At 40.1% G+C, this 20,030-nt stretch overlaps 1 protein-coding gene across 1 annotated transcript; it reads left to right on the top strand.

Moving 5' to 3' along the window:
* The first annotated feature begins 702 nt into the window (after positions 1–702).
* Positions 703–16,757, top strand: NMBR (neuromedin B receptor). Its single transcript, XM_077143711.1, has 3 exons — positions 703–1,124; positions 13,880–14,228; positions 16,356–16,757. The coding sequence occupies exons 1-3, from the start codon at positions 703–705 to the stop codon at positions 16,755–16,757; spliced, it is 1,173 nt and encodes a 390-aa protein (XP_076999826.1).
* The last annotated feature ends 3,273 nt before the right edge of the window (positions 16,758–20,030 follow it).

Here is a 20,030-nt window from a genome sequence, read left to right as displayed (position 1 = left end):
TAAGAATGATGCTTTTAATGCATGTTGTATTTCAATAGAATGCAAGTGTAAAAATATTGTGCCAGCCGAAGGGAAGAGTTTCCACATTTGGGGGAGGACAGGAGGTGATGGTTGGGGAGAGGAGCCCATATACTTCTTTTCATCCCACGTCACTGTTCTCTCCCCTAAATTCAGGGGTTCCGACTCAGGGAGTTGTCAACGCACCGCTTAAATCCTCCCAGGTTGGCAAACTTGTTGCCCGCGGCTCCTCCCGCGGGGCGGTGGGAGAGGCGGGTGTTCGCTGGGACGCGGCGTGGGAGGGAGGCCCGGCTCGCTCCCCTCCAGCTCTCACAAAGCCGGGGAGCTGCAGGGAGACGCGGCGCTCCCGGCGCTGGTTGCAGCCGCCGAGCGCAGGACACGTGCGCCAGGTGCTGTCAGAGGCCAGGGGGCGAGGCCCGCGGGGCCCCCGAGGGTCAGTGGGGACAGACACTGAAGATGGGAACAAAGGCGCGGTTGCTATGCCTTTCTCCTTTCTTTTCTTTTTCTTCAGTAGGGAGCTCTTTCTAGAAGTGGGCGCCGGGGCTCTGTCCACCTCCAATCGCTGGGGCAGGACGCGTCCCCGCGGGCAGCGAAGCGGCGGGGCGGGAGGGACCCCCTCCCACCCCAGGGGCGCGCCTGGCCTTGCGCGCGGCAACTCCGGCGGCCTCTCCGGGAAAGGAGGCCATGCCTCCCCAGGCCCTTTCCAACCTGTCCCTGGGCGCGGGCGCCGGTCCCAGCGACTTGGTCCCGGGGGTGGCGGAGCGCGACTTCCTGGGCGCCCCCGACGGGCGCGGCGCGGAGCTGGTGATGCGCTGTGTGATCCCGTCGCTGTACCTGCTCATCATCGCCGTGGGCTTGCTGGGCAACGCGCTGCTGTTGAAGACTTTTGTGGCCACCAGCGCCTTGAGGAGCGTCCCCAACATCTTCATCTCCAACCTGGCCGCGGGGGACCTGCTGCTGCTGGTCACGTGCGTGCCGGTGGACGCCTCGCGCTACTTCTTCGACGAGTGGGTGTTCGGCAGGCTGGGCTGCAAACTCATCCCGGCCATCCAGCTCACCTCGGTGGGGGTGTCGGTGTTCACGCTCACGGCGCTCAGCGCCGACAGGTAGGACGCAGGGAGCGGCCGAGCAGCGCGGCGGGACCGAGGATGCACCTGGACCCGAGAGGGAGAAGGAAAGGACGGGGCGGGGTGGGGGGACAATGCATCTGGGAATTGTCACCAGAGCTAAAACGCAGTGAAATGTGAGGCTTGGAAAAACTATGGTGAGAAAAGTATTTTTTGAAACAATTAAAATTGCTGTAGTTTAAAAGTAGCTTTTAGTTTGCCATATCCTAGGTTGAGTATTACCACCCCCCCCCCCCACACACACAACGGGAATCTTTATTATTATGCAACGTCTTGAGTCTGTTGCATAGAAAATCTATAGAATAGGCAGGCAACAGTGCATGTATCTCACGGAAGCGTCTTTGTGCCTGAACCTTAGCAGTGCACTCTCCTTTCCCAGTAGGACAAGAGCCTGACATGTAAGAATGCATGCGTTAATTTGGGGGAAATCATAGATTTTGTTTTCCAAATCACAGAAAACATCACCCACACTTATTAACTGAATTCTACTATCTATTTGAAGCAAAGACACCTAGAATAACACATTTTCTTCAGACAGATGACTTTACATATTCTTCTTAGTTAGTACCTGGAGTCAAGTAATACGCTCTTTTCTTAAACAGGTAAGAACCAAATATTAGAATCTTTAGACAGTGCTGTGAAAATGCCTCTTTGATAGCCACTCTGTTTTTCACATATTCTAAGGGTGTGGGTTTGTTCATCTCTTTACCTTGGGATCCACTAGTTTAACCTTTGCCAGGTTGGACATTGAGATCCCGGCAAAGCTGGACGGAGAATCCGGGCCTCAAGGACGCTGCCCAGTGCCACCAGCCCAGGCTCTAAGCAGGCTTTGGGGCATGTAAGGTGAACCTTAAACAAAACGGAGGTGTGTCCCGGTGAGGGTGGGGCGGCAAAGTGTATAGGGAAGCATCATTACAAGCAGGGGTGGTCTCATTCCCTTGGGGTGGTATTGGTTAAGCCATTCAGAAAACCATTCAACTTGGACAATTAAGGAGGTGCTCATCTCCTCCTCCTTAAGTTACATTATTTGTTATTAAATTATTAATAAATTGAATTTCCTGGTGATTGCAAAAACTTCCCTGGGTGGCTTTGGTATTGAAGAGTTCATCTTTGTTGAGGAAAAGATAATATTGGGTGGAAAGGTGAGAGATTATCTCCTTAAACTGAATACTATTGAGTGTTTTAATTTGGATACTATATGCTCTAAAAATTGGGAGCCTTTCATGAAAATTTTGTTTATCTGACACCAGTTGTATTACCTTGTAAAGTTTCCTTTGATTTTCATAACCAAAAGGAGACATTTTAGTTTAGCTGCCTTTCTTTAAAGGACTCTTTTGATAAGAAAGTTTTATTTCTATTTAGTGATTAAAAAGCCTAATGAATAGCTATCATCGCAGAAGTTAAAATTACTATCATTATTCTTTCCTTCTTAAAGGGTAGCATTAGTAGCAAGACCCAGATCTCTGAGTCTATTTCACACAATTATCCCAATTTATTGTCATGGAGAGCCAGGTAAAACTGTACTGACCAAGGTCAGAAAAAATATGAGTCCTCTTGTTTTTACTGAATTTCTTTGTTTCATATGTGGATTGTGTACTTTGTGAATATAACATGGAGACATAAATCATACTGATGATAAAGAAAGGTCGGCTGCCTCTTCCACTTGATCCATTGGCTACTCTTGCCTATCAGTTGTGTTTTGGAGATATAAAATAAGGAACCTAAGACACTGGTGACAAAATCACACAGCACATTCCAATATTCACTTGGAATGTTGGGAAATGGCTTGTTTTTAAGTTGTCAGTACTCTATTTTTCTTCTGGAAAAGGCAATCACATATTCATTAGTATTTGATCTCATATTTTATCTCACCAACTGTTTTCATTTCCTTGGATTTGGAAACCATTGTAAGGCCAATTGCACTCAGCCCTGTGCAAGACATTTTGTGAACTAGGTACTGTTACTGTTACCATTTTAAAGTTACTACAACTGAGGATTGAAATTAGGCAACGCTTTCATTATATCACAGCTAGTAAATGATGGAGCCAGGATTTGAATCCAGTTAATATTATTTTCTCAGGTATAGGAAATTATTAACAGGCTTGCCTCTTTAATTTAATAGCAGTCTGAAAAGATAGATTTAAAACAAAATACTCAAGATTTAAAAAAATGATGCAAAAGATTATTCCTTAGGAAGAGAGATCATTATAAAATGTAAATTAAAAGAGCAACCTTGAAGTAAAAGTAAAGTAGTAGTTGTAGCAATAGAAAAATACAAGGGAAAAAATCTTCAAATTTAATAAGGTACAAGGACAGAGATTTTTTCCAAACAAAAAGAAAATTGTTTGTTCAACCAAATATCCTATCATCATGTGATGGCTTAACTGCTGTGTCTTTGCCTGAGGAAATAAAGTAGAACATTTAAGAAATAGAGACCACAGCAATGAAAGGAAAAAAAAAAAGAAAGAGAGATACATTAAAAAAATCACACCTTAGTGTGAAGTGGGAATTTGGATTTTGAATGTGGTGCATCACTGATGTGGGAATCACAGCCAGCAGGGACAGAAACAAGAAATTATATACTTAGATAATTAGGAATTTACCTTGCGGCCTAAATCGCCTAAATCACGTGGTCCAGGTGGCCAAAGGGTAGTACTGGCTTTTTTTTTTTTTTTAAACATGGGCAGGCACCGGGAATCCAACCCGGGTTCTCAGCATGGCAGGCAAGCATTCTTGCCTGCTGAGCCATCGTGGCCAGCCCTGTAGTATTGGCTTTTGGTACTTGGAATTACTAACCCCTGACTTTCCAAACGCCTTTGAGGAGTTGCGACTAGACAGGTGTAAGAAAGGACAATGGTGTCCACTCTGGTGGACAGGGTCATCCTCGAGCCACGATCTGAAACCAGGATGGCAAGTTCTGTTGAGCTGCTACTTTCATGTTGATGGATTTGTTTGCCACTGTTTTGAAAAAAAATGAGTCTTTTCCTGCTTGCTTCAATGAAATAACTGGTTTGAAGTATTTCTATCTTTGTTTCATCTCATTTCTGATGGTTTTGTGCATGCGCACACGCATACACCCGGGACGTGGGAACGCGCACGCTGCGACAGAACTCGCTGTGCCTTTCCCCTTGGCTGGCGGTGGCATCAGCTTCCCTCGCTCACCCTTGCAGCGACTGCTTTTCCAAACTTAGAATATCATTTTTTTAGCTCCGGAAGAATTTTTGGCCTTTAAAGGCCTGTTGTTGAAATACGAATAACTCTTAAGGACGGTGTTTCCCTTTTTTCCTTTATAGGAAAATAATTCCTACAGATGTCTAGAGTTAAATTCTGAACTTATTTATTTATTTAAAAGTATAAAACTAGGTGTTATCTCCTTATTCTAGTTACTTATATAACTGTGAACTAAAATGCGTTTATAAATTAAATTAAAAAACACCCAAACTATAAAAAGAATAAAAATGAGATTAATATCAATTAATGTCATTTTGTTGATAGGCACTAGTTGGTCTTATTCTAATCTAATTAAAGTGCAGATTAAAAATTTCAAGCTTTTGTTTGCTAGGTAAGGTACTGAGATATAATTCCATTGCTGAAGTGAGCCTTGAATCACTAATATTTGGATATTCTGATAATGCAAATAGATACACTCTTCAGGAATAATGTGTTAGAATATAGAGAGAAATTGAATACAGACTTCACGGCCTCTCCCGCAGGCATGTCACCTGCTGCTGGTTTCCCACCAAAACCCTCGACTGAAGCTCAGGTCCTGGAGAAGCAGCTGCCCCTGCTTGGAGTTGGAGACAAGCTTCTCCTTTGGCCCAGCACCCTGGACAGTGCCCTGGAAAGCCCTTCCCCCTCGGCTGGTACTGAAATTGGTGCTCAGAGCAGACTTCCAGACTCGTTGCAAGAATCTCGCTGGCCACACAGATCTCAGGGCACTCAAGTGACCACAGTGATGGTTTATTTATCTTCCACCTGTTCCAAAAGAACGTAAGCAGCTTAAAAATAAAGGCACAGACAAGAGACATACGTGCAGCAGGAATTAAAAAGGGAGGAAAACCAGGGAAGATGACCCCTGCTCTTGCAAAATCTGAGTGATAAGTTAATTTGTGAGCTTTCTAGCTGCCGATACAAAAAGGATAATTCATTTTCCACTGTAGTGCTCAGTTGTTATTTTCCGTATAACCACAGAAACAGGATGAATTGTGATTTCTGTGCATATTTTATTAGTTTTCAAATTGAATTCACTTGATTTATTGTTAAGTAGAGTTTGTTAAATTTGACACCAATAATTAGATCTATTTTCATCATTGATTGCAAATATTTCTAGTCCATTTTCTTTCCCCTTCTCTTTAAAAGGAATCACACATATTGCATTAGAATTGTGTAACAGCCTCACAATATTCATAATATTGCCAATATTAATACAGTGCTTCATACTTTTTGAAGAGCACTTTTCTGCCTTCCCCTGACTGCACTCTGAGTAAGGAGGGAATGTGCCTGGCTGGTCTTATTGGCACCTGGGGGTTAGTCCAGTATCTGTTTATAGTCAGGCATTCTACTTGGAGAAAAGGATAAAAGCGCACACAACACGTGTCCAAAAGGCAATATTTTTCTCATTTGAAAAATCAGAATAATATCTCCAGCTGTAACACAAGGGATCCTTAGGAGTGATCCTACTACCTCCCTGTACAGTACCGAGGGAAGAGAGACCCCAGAGGAGAGTGGAGGATAGTAGCAGATGGGGCCCCTGGAGGCTGCCCACCCTTCACACCCTCCCATGCTCTCACTTGATCATTTATGCTACTTCTATTTTGCCCACTTCTCAGTGGAAACAAAGGCCCTCTAAGAGCACTCCTCAATCTTCTGTCTGAAGAGATGAATTTGAAGAGGAGGCCATGGGTTGTGGCTGAGTTGTGAGGGCCAACAGTGAACTTCAACAGTCTCTCCGTATTGCTAGATGTCACCAGCAGTGCAGGACCTCTCTGTGTGGTTCACAAAACCAGAATAAAAAATAAGACACTATGGTCTTCACAACTGCTGATTGTTCAGGAAGCAGGACCAATTTCCAAGATCTGTAATAATTCTAATTGGCATTTTATTTTCTCACTTTCAGCAAGTTCTTACTTAAAATTTTTAGTTCTTATGTATTGATTGGTTTATTTATTGTATTTCTGGTAACATTGATGCTGATATGAGAAGCAGATTTTTTCAAATAAAAATTTTAAAATATGAAAGCATTTTGTTTTAACATCTCCATATTTTTAAAATATGGGAAAATAAAAAAATGAAAAACTCAAAAATATATAGAAAGAAAAAATAAAAGTAAATCCACAATTTAAAATAATGGTTTTGCACTTCACTCCTATATATATGATATTTAAGGTTATTGAGAAAGAATTTCAATGGTAATCTCATTTTCATTTATGTAGTATGCTTTTTTAAAATACCAGACAATAATTGGAGGAAGGAGGTGGAAGAAAGTTTAAAGGAAAGATTGAAAGGGAATAGGCTGAGAAAGAGAGACGAGAGAGAATATGGATTAAGTTCTCTCCAGTCAAGCAAGCAGGACCATCTCCAAACCCAACCCAGATTTGTGAACATTTCTCCTGTATGGACAAATCTCAGGAGATTGATTCTACAGCCAAAGCCTGACCACAATTCTAGTCCCCATTCTTACTTTAGGAGACTCTTATATAAATGAATTATCTTCAGTTGACCATGAAGCTGGTTTTCTCTCTGATCTATTTCTCGATGGGAATGGGTTTTTCTATTCTTTTTTTAAATTTTTTTATTAATTAAAAATTAATTTTTTTATTAATTAAAAAAATTAACTAACACAACATTTAGAAATCATTCCATTCTACATATGCAATCAGTAATTCTTAATATCATCACATAGATGTATGATCATCATTTCTTAGTACATTTGCATCGATTTAGAAAAAGAAATAGCAAGACAACAGAAAAAGAAATAAAATGATAATATAGAGAAAAAAATAAAAATAAAAAATACAAAAAATATATATAAAAAAACAGAACAAACAAACAAACAAAAAAAACTATAGCTCAAATGCAGCTTCATTCAGTGTTTTAACATAAGTACATTGCAATTAGGTAGTATTGTGCTGTCCATTTTTGAGTTTTTGTATCTAGTCCTGTTGCACAGTCTGTATCCCTTCAGCTCCAATTACCCATTATCTTACCCTATTTCTAACTCCTGATGGTCTCTGTTACCAATGACATATTCCAAGTTTATTCTCTAATGTCGGTTCATATCAGTGGGACCATACAGCATTTGTCTTTTAGTTTTTGGCTAGTCTCACTCAGCATAATGTTCTCTAGGTTTTTCTATTCTTTTCTGTGAACATCTTATTACGATTGCTCTTTGTTCTTCCTTCTCATCTTCCTTACTTCCCTTCCTCCCTCCCTTCCTCTTCCTTCCCTCCTTTCTTCTTTCTTCAATACTATTGCCAACTATATACAGTGATTCTAAGGTGAATAAAACAAAGTGGAATTAATGGCATTAATCAGTTTGTATCTCAGTGGGGGAGACTGATGTATTACAATAAAATTTGAAATTTACACCAGTTGAAGAATGAGCAAAGTTCCATGGGATTACAAAGAAAGGAGCAATTATCATTGTGTCTGGGAGAATTGTGGTACACGTAGATTCCTCTCATTGCCACTCCCTGGGCTAAATAATCCAATAAGTATCCTTTGTTCTTTCCGGACAGTACTTTATTAATAATTTTGTAGTTCCTTTAAAGCTCACTCAAGTTCTACTTGTATTTTTGTTCTCTTGAAGGTGAATTCATTAGCTGCTATCTTCTGGAAAGTATTGGTCCATTATTTTGTTTAGGTTTCAGAGAATTTTTTGAAGCTGGCAGATTATTTTTAGCTCTTTGTAGGGCCCCGACCCTACCCCATAGAGTCTGACAACCTGATATTTGGAAAGTTCATTTGTGTATTTTCTACATATGTCTTAATTAAATTTCCTTTAATATTATTTTTTATTTCCATAAGACAAGGTTATTTTCAATTCCAATCCCTGCTTCAGATTTAGTGATAAAGTTTAGTATTGCTAGTTTCAAGTTTGATGAGATGTGTCTACCTATCATTCTAATTATTGAAATAATACCCAATGCTGCTTGGTCTATAGATGAGTCCTTGTGAACACTGCTGGTGTATTGAAGTTCTGGGCATTTTGTTCTGTTTTCAGTTATCAATAGATCTTTATGGAAAGCAGTAATAAGCGTTAAACCTTCACTCATTCTTGGAATTTCCTCTGAGTTATCTATTTGTCATTAAATTAGCTTCATTTGTTCTTATGTGTTTAAATCTTCATTGAAAATTTTTTTCCAACTTTTAATGACCTTCTTCTTTATATTATTTTATCAGTTGTGGAAAATTTCAAAGAATATTTTGAAAATTAACAATTCAATGGTTGCAATTTAAGTCAAATTGATTTTTTGAAAAGAACCACACTTTTTGAGAGACTCAGACCTTAAAATTTTATGAGAAACCTGTTTTAGATTATGAACGCTGAATTTAAAGATGATTATAGATTTTTATATAGAATATATAAAATGTAGGGTTCACAAAGATCTTGAAAATATGAAAAATTGCATGCTAGTACTACGGAAGCTTAGTTTTTTCCCTGCAAAGATGATTGTTCAATTTAGATAACATAATTACAGACATAACTTAAGTCTTCCCAGTTAAAAATACCAATGGCTTTAAAAGGACAAGATCAAATGTTTAAAGCCTGAAAGAATAGGTAAAATATTTAATTGTTCATTGCATTCTTTGCAGTGTGCTATAGCTGAAAAATGCAGAATTTGGATTTACAAGATATATGACTTCATCCTGAGTCATCTCTTTCCTGGCTCTGCCATCCTTTGAACATCATTTATCCCTTAGTGAGGTGCTTTGGAGCTGTGTACCCCAGAAAAACATGTTCTGAGACTTAATCCATTCCTGCAAGTGTGAACCCATTGTAAGCATGACCTTTTGGTGAAGTCGCTGTAGTTAAGATGTGGCACACCTCAACCGGGGCTGATCTTGACCCTATTCCTGGGGTCCTTTATGAGCAGGATGAAATTCAGACACGTAGAGAAAAAGCTAAAGGAAGCAACCCCACGATGAAAGTCAATGGAATGTGAAGATAAAGGAGGAGCAGAGGAGACCACCATGAGCATTTCCATGGCACAGAGAAGCCCAGGACCAAAGCTCTCCGGCAGCCAGCCCCAAAATGCCAGTCTTTGAAAGGAAAGTATTGCCTTGATGATGACTTGATTTGGACTTCTATCCTGAAAACTATGAACCAATAAATGCCCATTGTTTAAGCCAATGCATTGCATGGCATTTGCTTTAGCAAGGAGGAAACTAAAACACTTTATCTCTATTAGCTTTTCTGCACAGGATTATTATATCAAATGAAATAACTAATATGAAAGTATTTTTAACTTTGGATTTCTGTGTAACTATTTCTGCTATACCATCCATGTATCAGAATGACAATGATTCACTAATACAACATTTAATCACAGATGCAGGTAGTTATCAGAAATAGGCATCAATGAGGGAAGCGAATTTATCGTGGGGTAAAATTAATGAAGATGGTCTCTCTACCCACTATTATCTGTCCCCAGTGACCTCACCCCAGACTGGCTGGTTCTTGCCTGCTGCCTTCGTCAACATAACTTACTGTCATTCTTCCTCATGAACTCACTTTTCACTTAAATTAGGGAGCTTCACAGGTAATTCTCACTTTTTCCAAAGTAAAATCCTACTTATTACATTATTATTATTATTATTTGCTTAAACAACTGAAATTTATAAGCTAACTTAAAAAAAATATTTTTATTGAGAAATCTTCACACATGTACGTTCCATACAAGGTGTACAATCAACGGCTCACAATATCACCCCATAGTTGTATACTCATCACCGGGATCATTTTAGGAACATTTGTATCACTCCAGAAAAAGAAATACAAAAACAAAAAAAAAGAAAAAAACAGACATACCATATCCCTTACCCCTCCCTCTCATTGACCACTAGTATTTCCATCCACCCAATTTATTTTACCCTTTGTCCCCCTTATTATTTATTTATTTCATCCATACATTACATAAATTTTAATGTCATTTATGCTTTAAACATTCTGTAATATGATAATGCATAGATATTTCTTAAATTATAAATTTAGCAATTTTGTTAGGAATCTTTTACCGCTAAAAATATCAAGACTTTTAAAAATATAATGTGCCATGGCAGAATGGGCAGGCATCAGATTCAAACACTGAACTTGTGATGGTTCCCAGACCCTCTCCCTGCTGCTGAGACCCACCATGGCAGGAAGAGGGAGTGTGGGAAAGTTCTTGCTGCCACAGTTGATCTTCTCGAAAGGTGGTTTCTAAACCTGATAGTCACAGTCACCTGAAAAACTTATTAAAATGCAGAGTTCCATTTTTCACATCCTGGAGACTCTGCTTCAGTAGATCTGGGAGAAATGGGATACCCTAGCTTCAGTCAGTTCTTTAAGTGCTTCTGGAGGCTGATTCAGCTTGGGCACCGCTACAGGGGACTGCCTCACTTCTCACCTCCACTTCCACCTCAACCCCTAATATACAACTGCCATCACCTATGCTACCAAAACTGCTCTTAATAATGCCCTCCTTTTGTTCAGACCACATGGTCCTCATTAATTGAACAAATATTTATGGTGGGTAGGCAGGCATTGTGTCACAAGAGTGAATGAGACATAGGCTCTGGATTTAAGGATTGTGTTCTTTACCAGTGGGGAGTATTTGGTACAATGTACTACACTTTTCCTTGTGAAATTCTCTCTCTTTCTCTCTCTCTCTCTCTCTCTCTCTACCTGCCCCTGCTCCCCCACCCATAATATCTTCTTTCCTATTTCTCAGATTGTTCACCCATAGACTCCTCAGGTTAAATGACAGTTCAACAAAAAGAAAAAACAAGAAAACTATCGGTAATGCAGCTAGAAAGGTTTGCAGAAATGAGGAGGTGATTCTGAGATGTTCCAATGATTTTATAGGAGGTAAAAAATGATCTAGTTTTCATTACATATCTTGGATTATGATTAAGTTTGATTAGCTACTTGCATTACATCTAGATAGAACACAGATATGACGAGCAAGACTCACAACAGGTGTTAATGAAGAAGCATATCCACTTATTAATGTGAAATACTTGCTGATTGAGTTCTCTTTATCTGATTATTGCTTATTCTCAAATTTTCAGCTTTCATTTAGGGATATCATCCAAGGCTTTTTGTAAGAGAAAACATAACTTCTCCTGCACATATAGAGTTTTTGTAATAAGGGGCTGCTCTATTCTCACATTTACCATAAATATTTGAAGGAAGCATGATGGAATTTGTCCACATCGATTTGCAATATATTGTTTTACTTTTTGCTTCTTCATTTTTCAAAGATGCACAGATAGCATTGATTGGTATAGAAGTTACTCTCTGAAAACCATAAGCTCTATTTTCAGTACTAATAATGACACTTCGGTAATCTGTTGTTTTCAACTACATTGCTAGGCTTTATAGAATTTGCAATAGGGCTTCTTCAGCTGAACGCATTCTGTACCCCTTTCCCTGTTGAAAAGTCCCCTCTTCTCCTTGTTCTAACTACAACTGTGTATATTCCTTTCCCCAACTCAAGAATTCTCTTGAGTTCTACTTGAGCTCTACTATGGCGATCTTGTTGGATGAGGGATTTATAATTTTAATTCTGAGTTGAAGTTTCCGCAACACCTTTCGTGGGTCTGTGCCTGTGCAGTGAACAGTTATGGGGGAGGAGCATGAGGGGGAGAACGGCGCTTCCTCCTTCCTTTTACAAATTTTCCGCCTGAGATTTGTCCACAATCATTTTATGGGGAGGAAGGTGGGGGCAGGGGGCAGGTCCAGAATATCCTTTGTTTCTGACAGTCTAAAAAGGAAGGCTGGTTGGTTGGTCCATCTGTAGTCATTACCAGCCAAAGCACCTCTCTGCCTTTTGCCAACCTCTGTCACATTAAAAAGAATTTGCAATTAGTTCTTTGGTGTTTAACTCTTACATGCGAATTGACCATCATTAATTATCTAACTTTTGAGGAGAGATTCCAGCATAAAGAGATCGAACAAACAAATAAAACCTGGGAATTGCAAGAAACAGAAGAGAGGTAATGATGTGGATTTTGTTTTAATTTAGGGGTGGGAGCTTAGATGTTACAGGGAATTTCGATTTTTTCTTATAAGACTCAGTGTTCTCTGACTTTTAAAACAAATCTTTTTAATGTGTTTATCTGATAAAAAATGTTAAAAGCAGGAAAAATAGGTAATTCCAGTATCTGATTGCAAATCTTTCAGTCTCCTAAAAACTTGTGGGTGGAATGCTCAATGCCAGCTTCTTATTTAATTTGGCTGTTGAGGTCATTTGCTGATACTCTAATTTCTGTATACCTCCTGATTCTCATGGGAAAGTTGCTTAGATTGAAGCATGCACTTCCTTTCCCCTATGCCTCAAGGTGCTGAGAATGACACTGGACACAGGTCCACAGAAGAGAAGAGCTCCAGCACAGCAGGGCAGGGACAGTGAGCTGCCCTGGGGGATGGGACGTCTCAGAAGGAAACCTTAGCTGCTTATTGTATAGCTTGAAATATTCTAAAGTTTTAGAATATTAGGCTAATTCAAATGTGAATAAGGAGATGGTACAGGATCCTGGTGTGTTTAGGACCTACTAATTTCCAGGCACTATAGTAGGTGCTTTCTAATTTTTTCTAATCACACAACTTTGCAGGAGATGTTTTTATTTGCAACTTACCGATGGGAAAAGCCTGACATCACCTGATTTTGCAAAGGGGCAACCAATCAGCTATGTCTGATTAAAATCTCTTTATTGTAAATTGCTACCTCCCAGGTATACTGTAACATGAAATACTTTTAAAGACAAATATATGTAATTTGAGTCCTCATACCATTTTGGGTTGTTTGCATTGTGATTACCTCACCATGTATGACCAAGGTAGCTATAAAAAGGTTTGGGTGCTGGAATGTGTATGTTTGCCCCTAGGAGAGTGGTGGGTGGGAAGAGAGAGGGCTTGATGGGGTCACGGCATTTAAATAAGTCTGAACTATAAAGAGAGGATATTGTCCCATTTTCAGTTCTTCCAGTTTTTATGATGGGTCTACAGGAGAAACCCAGTCTGGATTTGTCTCTAATTAGAGTCTCTAATTAGTCATTATTTTCTAAGGATTAATGTCCTTAGAAAAAAAAGGCAAGGCGTCAAGCTCAAAAGCTATAGAAAAGAGCAGAGGTAGAATTTAGTAATATTATATAGAATTTAGTAATATTATTCTGTGGGAGTTGTATACTTTATGGCTATTTTCTGTTTATAACAATTGGGGTGGAGAAACTTCTTTAAAAATATAAAGTATTTTAATATAAATATTCGATACCTGATGATACACACGCTAGGTGTAGATTTGGGAAATCTGGTGCCTGGTTTGGGCAATGGCAATCCACCACGTCCTCTCTCTCCCTGTCCACTGAGATGGGTGGGGGTGGGGGAGGGGTGGGGGAGGGGGAGGGGGGAGCTGGCCGTCAGCGCGGCAGGGACACCCGGGGCTGGGAAGGGACCGGGGTTGGGGGTGGGGGGGAACGGAGCCCTGTCTGTTGGGATTCCGTGGAGTCATCGCAGGCGCTGCGTCTTCCAGGTACAGAGCCATCGTGAACCCCATGGACGTGCAGGCGTCGGGGGCGCTGCTGCGGACCTGCGCCACGGCGGGCGGCATCTGGGTGGTGTCGGTGCTGCTGGCGGTCCCCGAGGCCGTGTTCGCCGAGGTGGCGCCGGTCGCCAGCCTGGACAACGGCAGCTTCTCCGCGTGTATCCCCTACCCGCCGGCGGACGAGCTGCACCCGAAGGTCCACTCCATGCTCCTCTTCCTGGTCTACTTCCTCATCCCGCTGGCTGTCATCAGCGTGTACTACTACCACATCGCCAGGACCTTGATTAAAAGCGCCCACAATCTTCCCGGGGAGTCCAACGAGCACGCCAAGAAGCAGGTAAGCCGGGCGGGGGCGCGGAGACGCTGCGGGCTGCTCTCACTCAGGGGGCCGACTAGCCTAACCAGAGGGGTTTGGGGGGACCCCTCTTTGTCGTCGTGTCAGAACTCCCTAAAGACCCGCTTGCTGGAGCAGTCCGAAATTCCACCGTTAGACATCAGTGTCTTTGAAGACTTCTCATTAAGTGCAAATATTCGTGTAAAGAACAGCACAATAAACCAGAATCCTTCGCATTGGAAGGATAAATGTGCTTAGTTATTGATTCTTCTCCCATTACCCCAATCAGGACGGTAGGGGCCTGGAGCAACGACGTCCGGGAAAGGACTGTCAGTCCTGCCTGGGATCTGGGGATGGCTTGGGTGGGTGGTGGGAGAGGAGATGGTGGGGACAGAGAGGGAGGGGGTGTGTGCAGAGCAGTCCTGGGTCTCACTCAACGTAGGAACCTTCCCTGCAAAGACTGTCTACTAATTCCCAACACCACCACCCACCTTACACTTCATTAAAGGATATTCTGAATTAATTACAGATAAGCCCCATCATGCTGCTCCACAAAGAGAATGAAATACTGTTCACCGAAAGCAGAGTTTCAAGTTGCATGTCCATGCAGTCCTAGAGATGCACTGCCAAGGAGTTCTGTAGGTACAGGCAGGTCAGGCGTGCCTGCGCTCCAGTTCGAAGGTGAAACTCTTGAATCCCAGATGATTGCAAAGCACTGCATGTGGAGACACGCAGTTGGAGGTTTCTTGCATGGGAGGTCACCACGTTTGCTGAAGACCATCTACATCTGCTTTAACAATGGCTACAAAAGCTCAACCAATAATCAAAGTGAAAGCTAGAAAAATCAATAGATTAATGGAAGAATAATGGAATAGACTAAGGGAAAATATCTCATAGACTACAACTTTTCCTTTATATTCAGTTGATTTATTCAGAGGCCTGTGAGCCAATTTGTGTTCCAATTTGGGTGTTTGAGTTTTTCCTTTAGTTTCTAAAGTCGAATTCTTCCCACTCCCTCCCCCTTCTTTTTGGTTTTGAAAATGGGCCTGCTTCTGCCTTGTATTTGTGAGTTTCCCTCGTGGGACCTGTGAACTAGGACTGGGTGCCTGGGTCTCTATGTCAAACCAGAGACCATCTCAGCGTCCACATGTCCAAGCCCATGAGTCCAGGCCCACTGCCAGGGAGGCGCTGCCAAGTAAGATGGTGTCTGGGCGCCCCTGGGGAAGCGGGTGGAGGACAGTGCTCAGACACATCCTGGTTTCTTGAATGTATTCCGGTTGACAGCAGGTGGTTTGAGCTCAGAAAATTTTTGTTGCCCACTCTCAGTATTTTTTCGTAGACTATATTTCATGTTCACGTTGCCTTATTTAAAACTTTGAACAAGTTAGTCAGATATGAGCTATACTTTGGACTCTAGATTCTAGATGTTAAAGGATTGTTTTGGATTAAATAAAAGATTAATGTCCAGTTTTTGAAATTTGTCTAATTATCACATTCTTGAAACTTTCCTATCAAACAGTAAACACTGTTTGCACATTTTATGAAGAAAGAAAATGCATTTATATATTTTTAAAGTAAGCTAACAGCGATGTTTACAAGATTGACAGTTATGTTAGATGCTTTTGATTTGTATGAATCAGGAGTTTAAATCTCAAGTTCTTTTTGTGGCATAAGGGTTAGAAAAATCATGCCCTACTTTAACAGAGCATTTTTTTTTCCTATTTTAAATGACTAATGTTTGAAAAGTACCTACGCTTGAATACATTCTATGGCTCCTTAGTTATAGTGAACACAATGAGACATTAAAAAAGAAGAAAACAGTTAAAAATAAGAGAGCATTTGTTTAAGATCATAGTTTTAACATGAAGCTATAGCCATTTATTCATAATTTATCATCTTTCCTTGCATAAGTTGTCCAATATTTTGTGATGAAAATAGTGCAGTGACCAAATAAGTTCCATAGAACTGTTAAAAACTCCTTGCTTTGCTGAGGAAAATAAATAGTTTTTGCATTTTGGGTGCCTTTTCATGCTATGGTAAGTTTTACTCCTTTTGCTCCAAGGTAAACTGAGGCCGCGGCTGCTGTTTTCACTTGACCCAGTCCGTGGGCACGTTTCTTTCTCTTTTCAGATGGAAACCCGGAAACGCCTGGCTAAGACCGTGCTGGTTTTCGTGGGCTGTTTCATCTTCTGCTGGTTTCCAAATCACATCCTCTACCTGTATCGCTCTTTCCACTACAAGGAGATCGACCTGTCTCTAGGACACATGATCGTCACTTTGGTCGCCCGGGTGCTGAGCTTTTGCAATTCTTGTGTCAACCCGTTTGCCCTTTATCTGCTCAGCGACAGCTTCAGGAGGCATTTCAACAGCCAGCTCTGCTGTGGGAGGGAGTCCCGCGGAGACAGGTCCTCTAGCAACTTCCTCAGCTCCTCCGCACTGCGTACCACGTCTCTGAAGAGCTCTGCTAAGAACCTGGTGGCCAGTTCTGCTCTCCTAAGTGGGCCCGGCACCAGGCAGGACAGGGCGCTGTGATTCAGCTCACCATCTGGGAGGGAGGAACCAACTCCTCTACCCCCGTTGAGCAGAGTGGAAGGAAACACCTTTCCCATTCTTACGATTGTTCAGAGGATTCTTTAGAGGATTTCCCAACTGACTTAGAAAAACCAAGACAAACACGCCTAGCGTTTTTCTCAGAGCAGGACTTTAAATTACCATAAAAATATATATTGTTCACATTGAAAACTATTTGAAAGGCAGTCCACATCAGTCAATATTGCTTCAGGATTTAGGCTTTTGCTAGAGCTGACTCCAGCATATTTATCTTACATTTGTTTGGTCTTGACGCAAGAAATGAATTCATATATTGACTCAGCTGTTTAAGGAGGGAATATTAAAACTCTATTATTATTTGAAATATAAGTCATATTCTCTGGGTGAATTTTATTCCTGACTAGTGCATGTGTTTCTCTTCATTTTAATATAATAGTAGAAAGTGCAGCATAATCAAAAGTCAATAATATTGAATCTAATTCTTTGCATGATTAATCCTAATTTATAGAAATAGTTTATGTCAATCCCTTCTAGGTCTATGACTAAAAGCTATGATGGTATTTGTATTATGAATAGTAAGTGTTCAATTCCATCAAAGTGAAACAGGTATCATGTGTCCAAATCACAAAGCTATGACTCGGAGAGAAACATGGCCAACTCTGTATGTATTGCTAAATCCCTTACTTTTTGGATAATTCTGTATGAATATGACAAAATTTGTGTAATTCTGGTGCATTCAACAATCTACTCATCATCTCATGCAATTGCTGGCTGACTGTTGTGTGAATTATCACTTAGGAACTTTTACTCTGTGTGACATTTCAGCTTTCCCTGAATCACTGTCTGGGGTTAGCGCACCAACTTGTAAACCTGGTCTCAATTAAATGCTAAAAGTTACCCCCTTTTAAGCATGTATCAATAAATATAATAGTGAACCAATATATTTCATACTATTTCTCTTTTCAAATTTATTAAGTAGAAGTAAACTGTAAGCCTAATTAGTAACTTATATTAAGCTCTTAAACTCCTCTAACCATGCAATTTAAGATATGAGATGTTCAATCTTAGAAACAATGCAAAATGTAAATGGAAACAAATTGCTATAATGGCTAGTAATAATAATAATAATAACAATAATAAACATTAGTCAAATGTTTTTCACATTCTAAACACAATCTGAGAAATATCCTAGTTATGATGTTTCTTGCATAGGTTAGAGTTGGAGGCTTGGAAATATGAAGTCACTGATAATCACATGGCCACGTGGAGGAGCTGGCCTCTAAAACCAGATGCCCCACCAGGGGATGGAACCCACTCTTCCACCACTCTCAATTGTGGCCTTTTTCCGCCTTGAATAGTCTTCTCAACCTGCTGTGCAAAGCTGTCGATCCATGCATCAGAAAAGTGCACATGCAAATAATCTACGCAAATTTTGTCTTGACTTTGCGTATTGTGGAAACTTTTTAAGGCCCATCCATGGTACCTTAAAGAGTGTTGGGCCACAAGGTAAGAATCCTTTCTCAATGTAAAAGCTTTTCCTTGCTGATGGGGTGTATTCACATACACACTCATGCACACATATCTGCATGCAGACATACATATGTGCATATATATGTATATGATGAAGTTTGAATATATATCTTGCAAGATCTTTCTAGTTTCATGTATAGATATATGTAGTTTCATCTTGTACATATCTTGTAAATATATATAGATACAAGATATGCATAAACCTGTATATGAAACAATATCTATATAGGAAACTAGAAAGATGTATGCGTATCATAAGTATAAAGTATTGATAATTTAAGCTTGTGAATCATATTTCTACATAATCTCATATCTGACTTGTTTTACAACAACGAAGAACATTCGCTGTTTAAATATTTTAGAAAATGTTCACTTATGCATATTTTGTTAAAACATTTTTCTGTAATGAAACTAATTGAGTAACAGTGGCACTGTACATTGCAGTTTTTTCTTTTGTAATAAAGGAATTTTAACAATAGCCACCTATTTGAATAGTTTCAAGACTGGCTGTTTACATGTTCCTTCTGGCTCTATATTTTTTATTTCCTTGCTGATTGCTATTATATTGCTATTTATGTTTGTGGCAGATAACATCATGCCCCCCGCAAGTCTTACCCCCAAGTCCTGTGGGTATGAACTTGTTTGTAAATAGCATATTTGGAGGTGACAAGGTCAAACTAAATCAGGGTGGGCCTCAACCCAGTATGACTGGAGTCCTTATCCACACAGGGAATTTGGGCGTAGTATGAGACAGAGATTGTTCTGGATGCCAGCAGGGCAGCGTCAGAACGCTACAAACTTCAAGGGAAGCACGGTCTTTCAGACCCCTTTATTTTGGACTTCTTGCCCCCAAGCTGTGAGCTGAGGAATTCTGGTTGTTTGTCATTCAGTTTGTGGTGTTTGTCATGGCAGCTGTGGGAAAAAAGTCAGAATTTCTGTTAACATCGGGGCCTTCTCTGTGAAGCCTTGGTCAGTATTAATGTCTGTGCACTAATTAAGCAGGTTGAGGATTATCTGCAAAAGCTAGTTTTTGAATCTCACTATTGTAATCTACAGCTTGGTTATAATTCTAATTTACTCATTAACTATTATGATTTCTCATTTTCAAGAAAGTCTGTGAACTGCACCATTTTCTCAAATATGCCCTCTCTTTGGAATAGCTACCTGAGAATTGCAATCATAGCACAGATACGGGGAGGTATGCTCATGCTAGTCAGGGTATTTAATGTTTGCTTTCATCACACACTTTCCAAATTAAACAAAACTTCATGCCTTACGCATACACACCCTCACACGTGTATGAGACTGGCTGCACATCAAATTTAGAGCTTAAACTTCGATGTTTTTATTGTATTTCATATTTATTTAGTTTACAGCTAGTTGTTTTATATATTTATTTTTAGAAATATTTATATTAATTTCTGGGCATTTGGAGATCTTCATAGTTATTATCAAAGAATGAAGTTAAAAGAAAAAACCCCACAATTTATCTGTAAATTATACTATAAAAGGAAACTAATCTAATGATACTAGCCAGAAGTAGAACAACCTTCCCAAATTCCAAAATGTTAAAATAAAAATGCATTGAGACAAATTGACTCTTAGAAATGCAATCATTTATTGATGCATACAATTGCATTAGAATTCTCTTAATTCTGGAAATACTTCAGGAAAACACTATATCTATGTATTACTATCTATCATAATGTGGGGCAATTTTACCAA

This window comes from Tamandua tetradactyla, chromosome 25 (assembly GCF_023851605.1).
Source record: "Tamandua tetradactyla isolate mTamTet1 chromosome 25, mTamTet1.pri, whole genome shotgun sequence".
Classification (NCBI taxonomy): Eukaryota; Metazoa; Chordata; class Mammalia; order Pilosa; family Myrmecophagidae; genus Tamandua; species Tamandua tetradactyla.
Note: the sequence above shows the minus strand (reverse complement) of the source record. Positions and strands in the feature narration are given on the sequence as shown.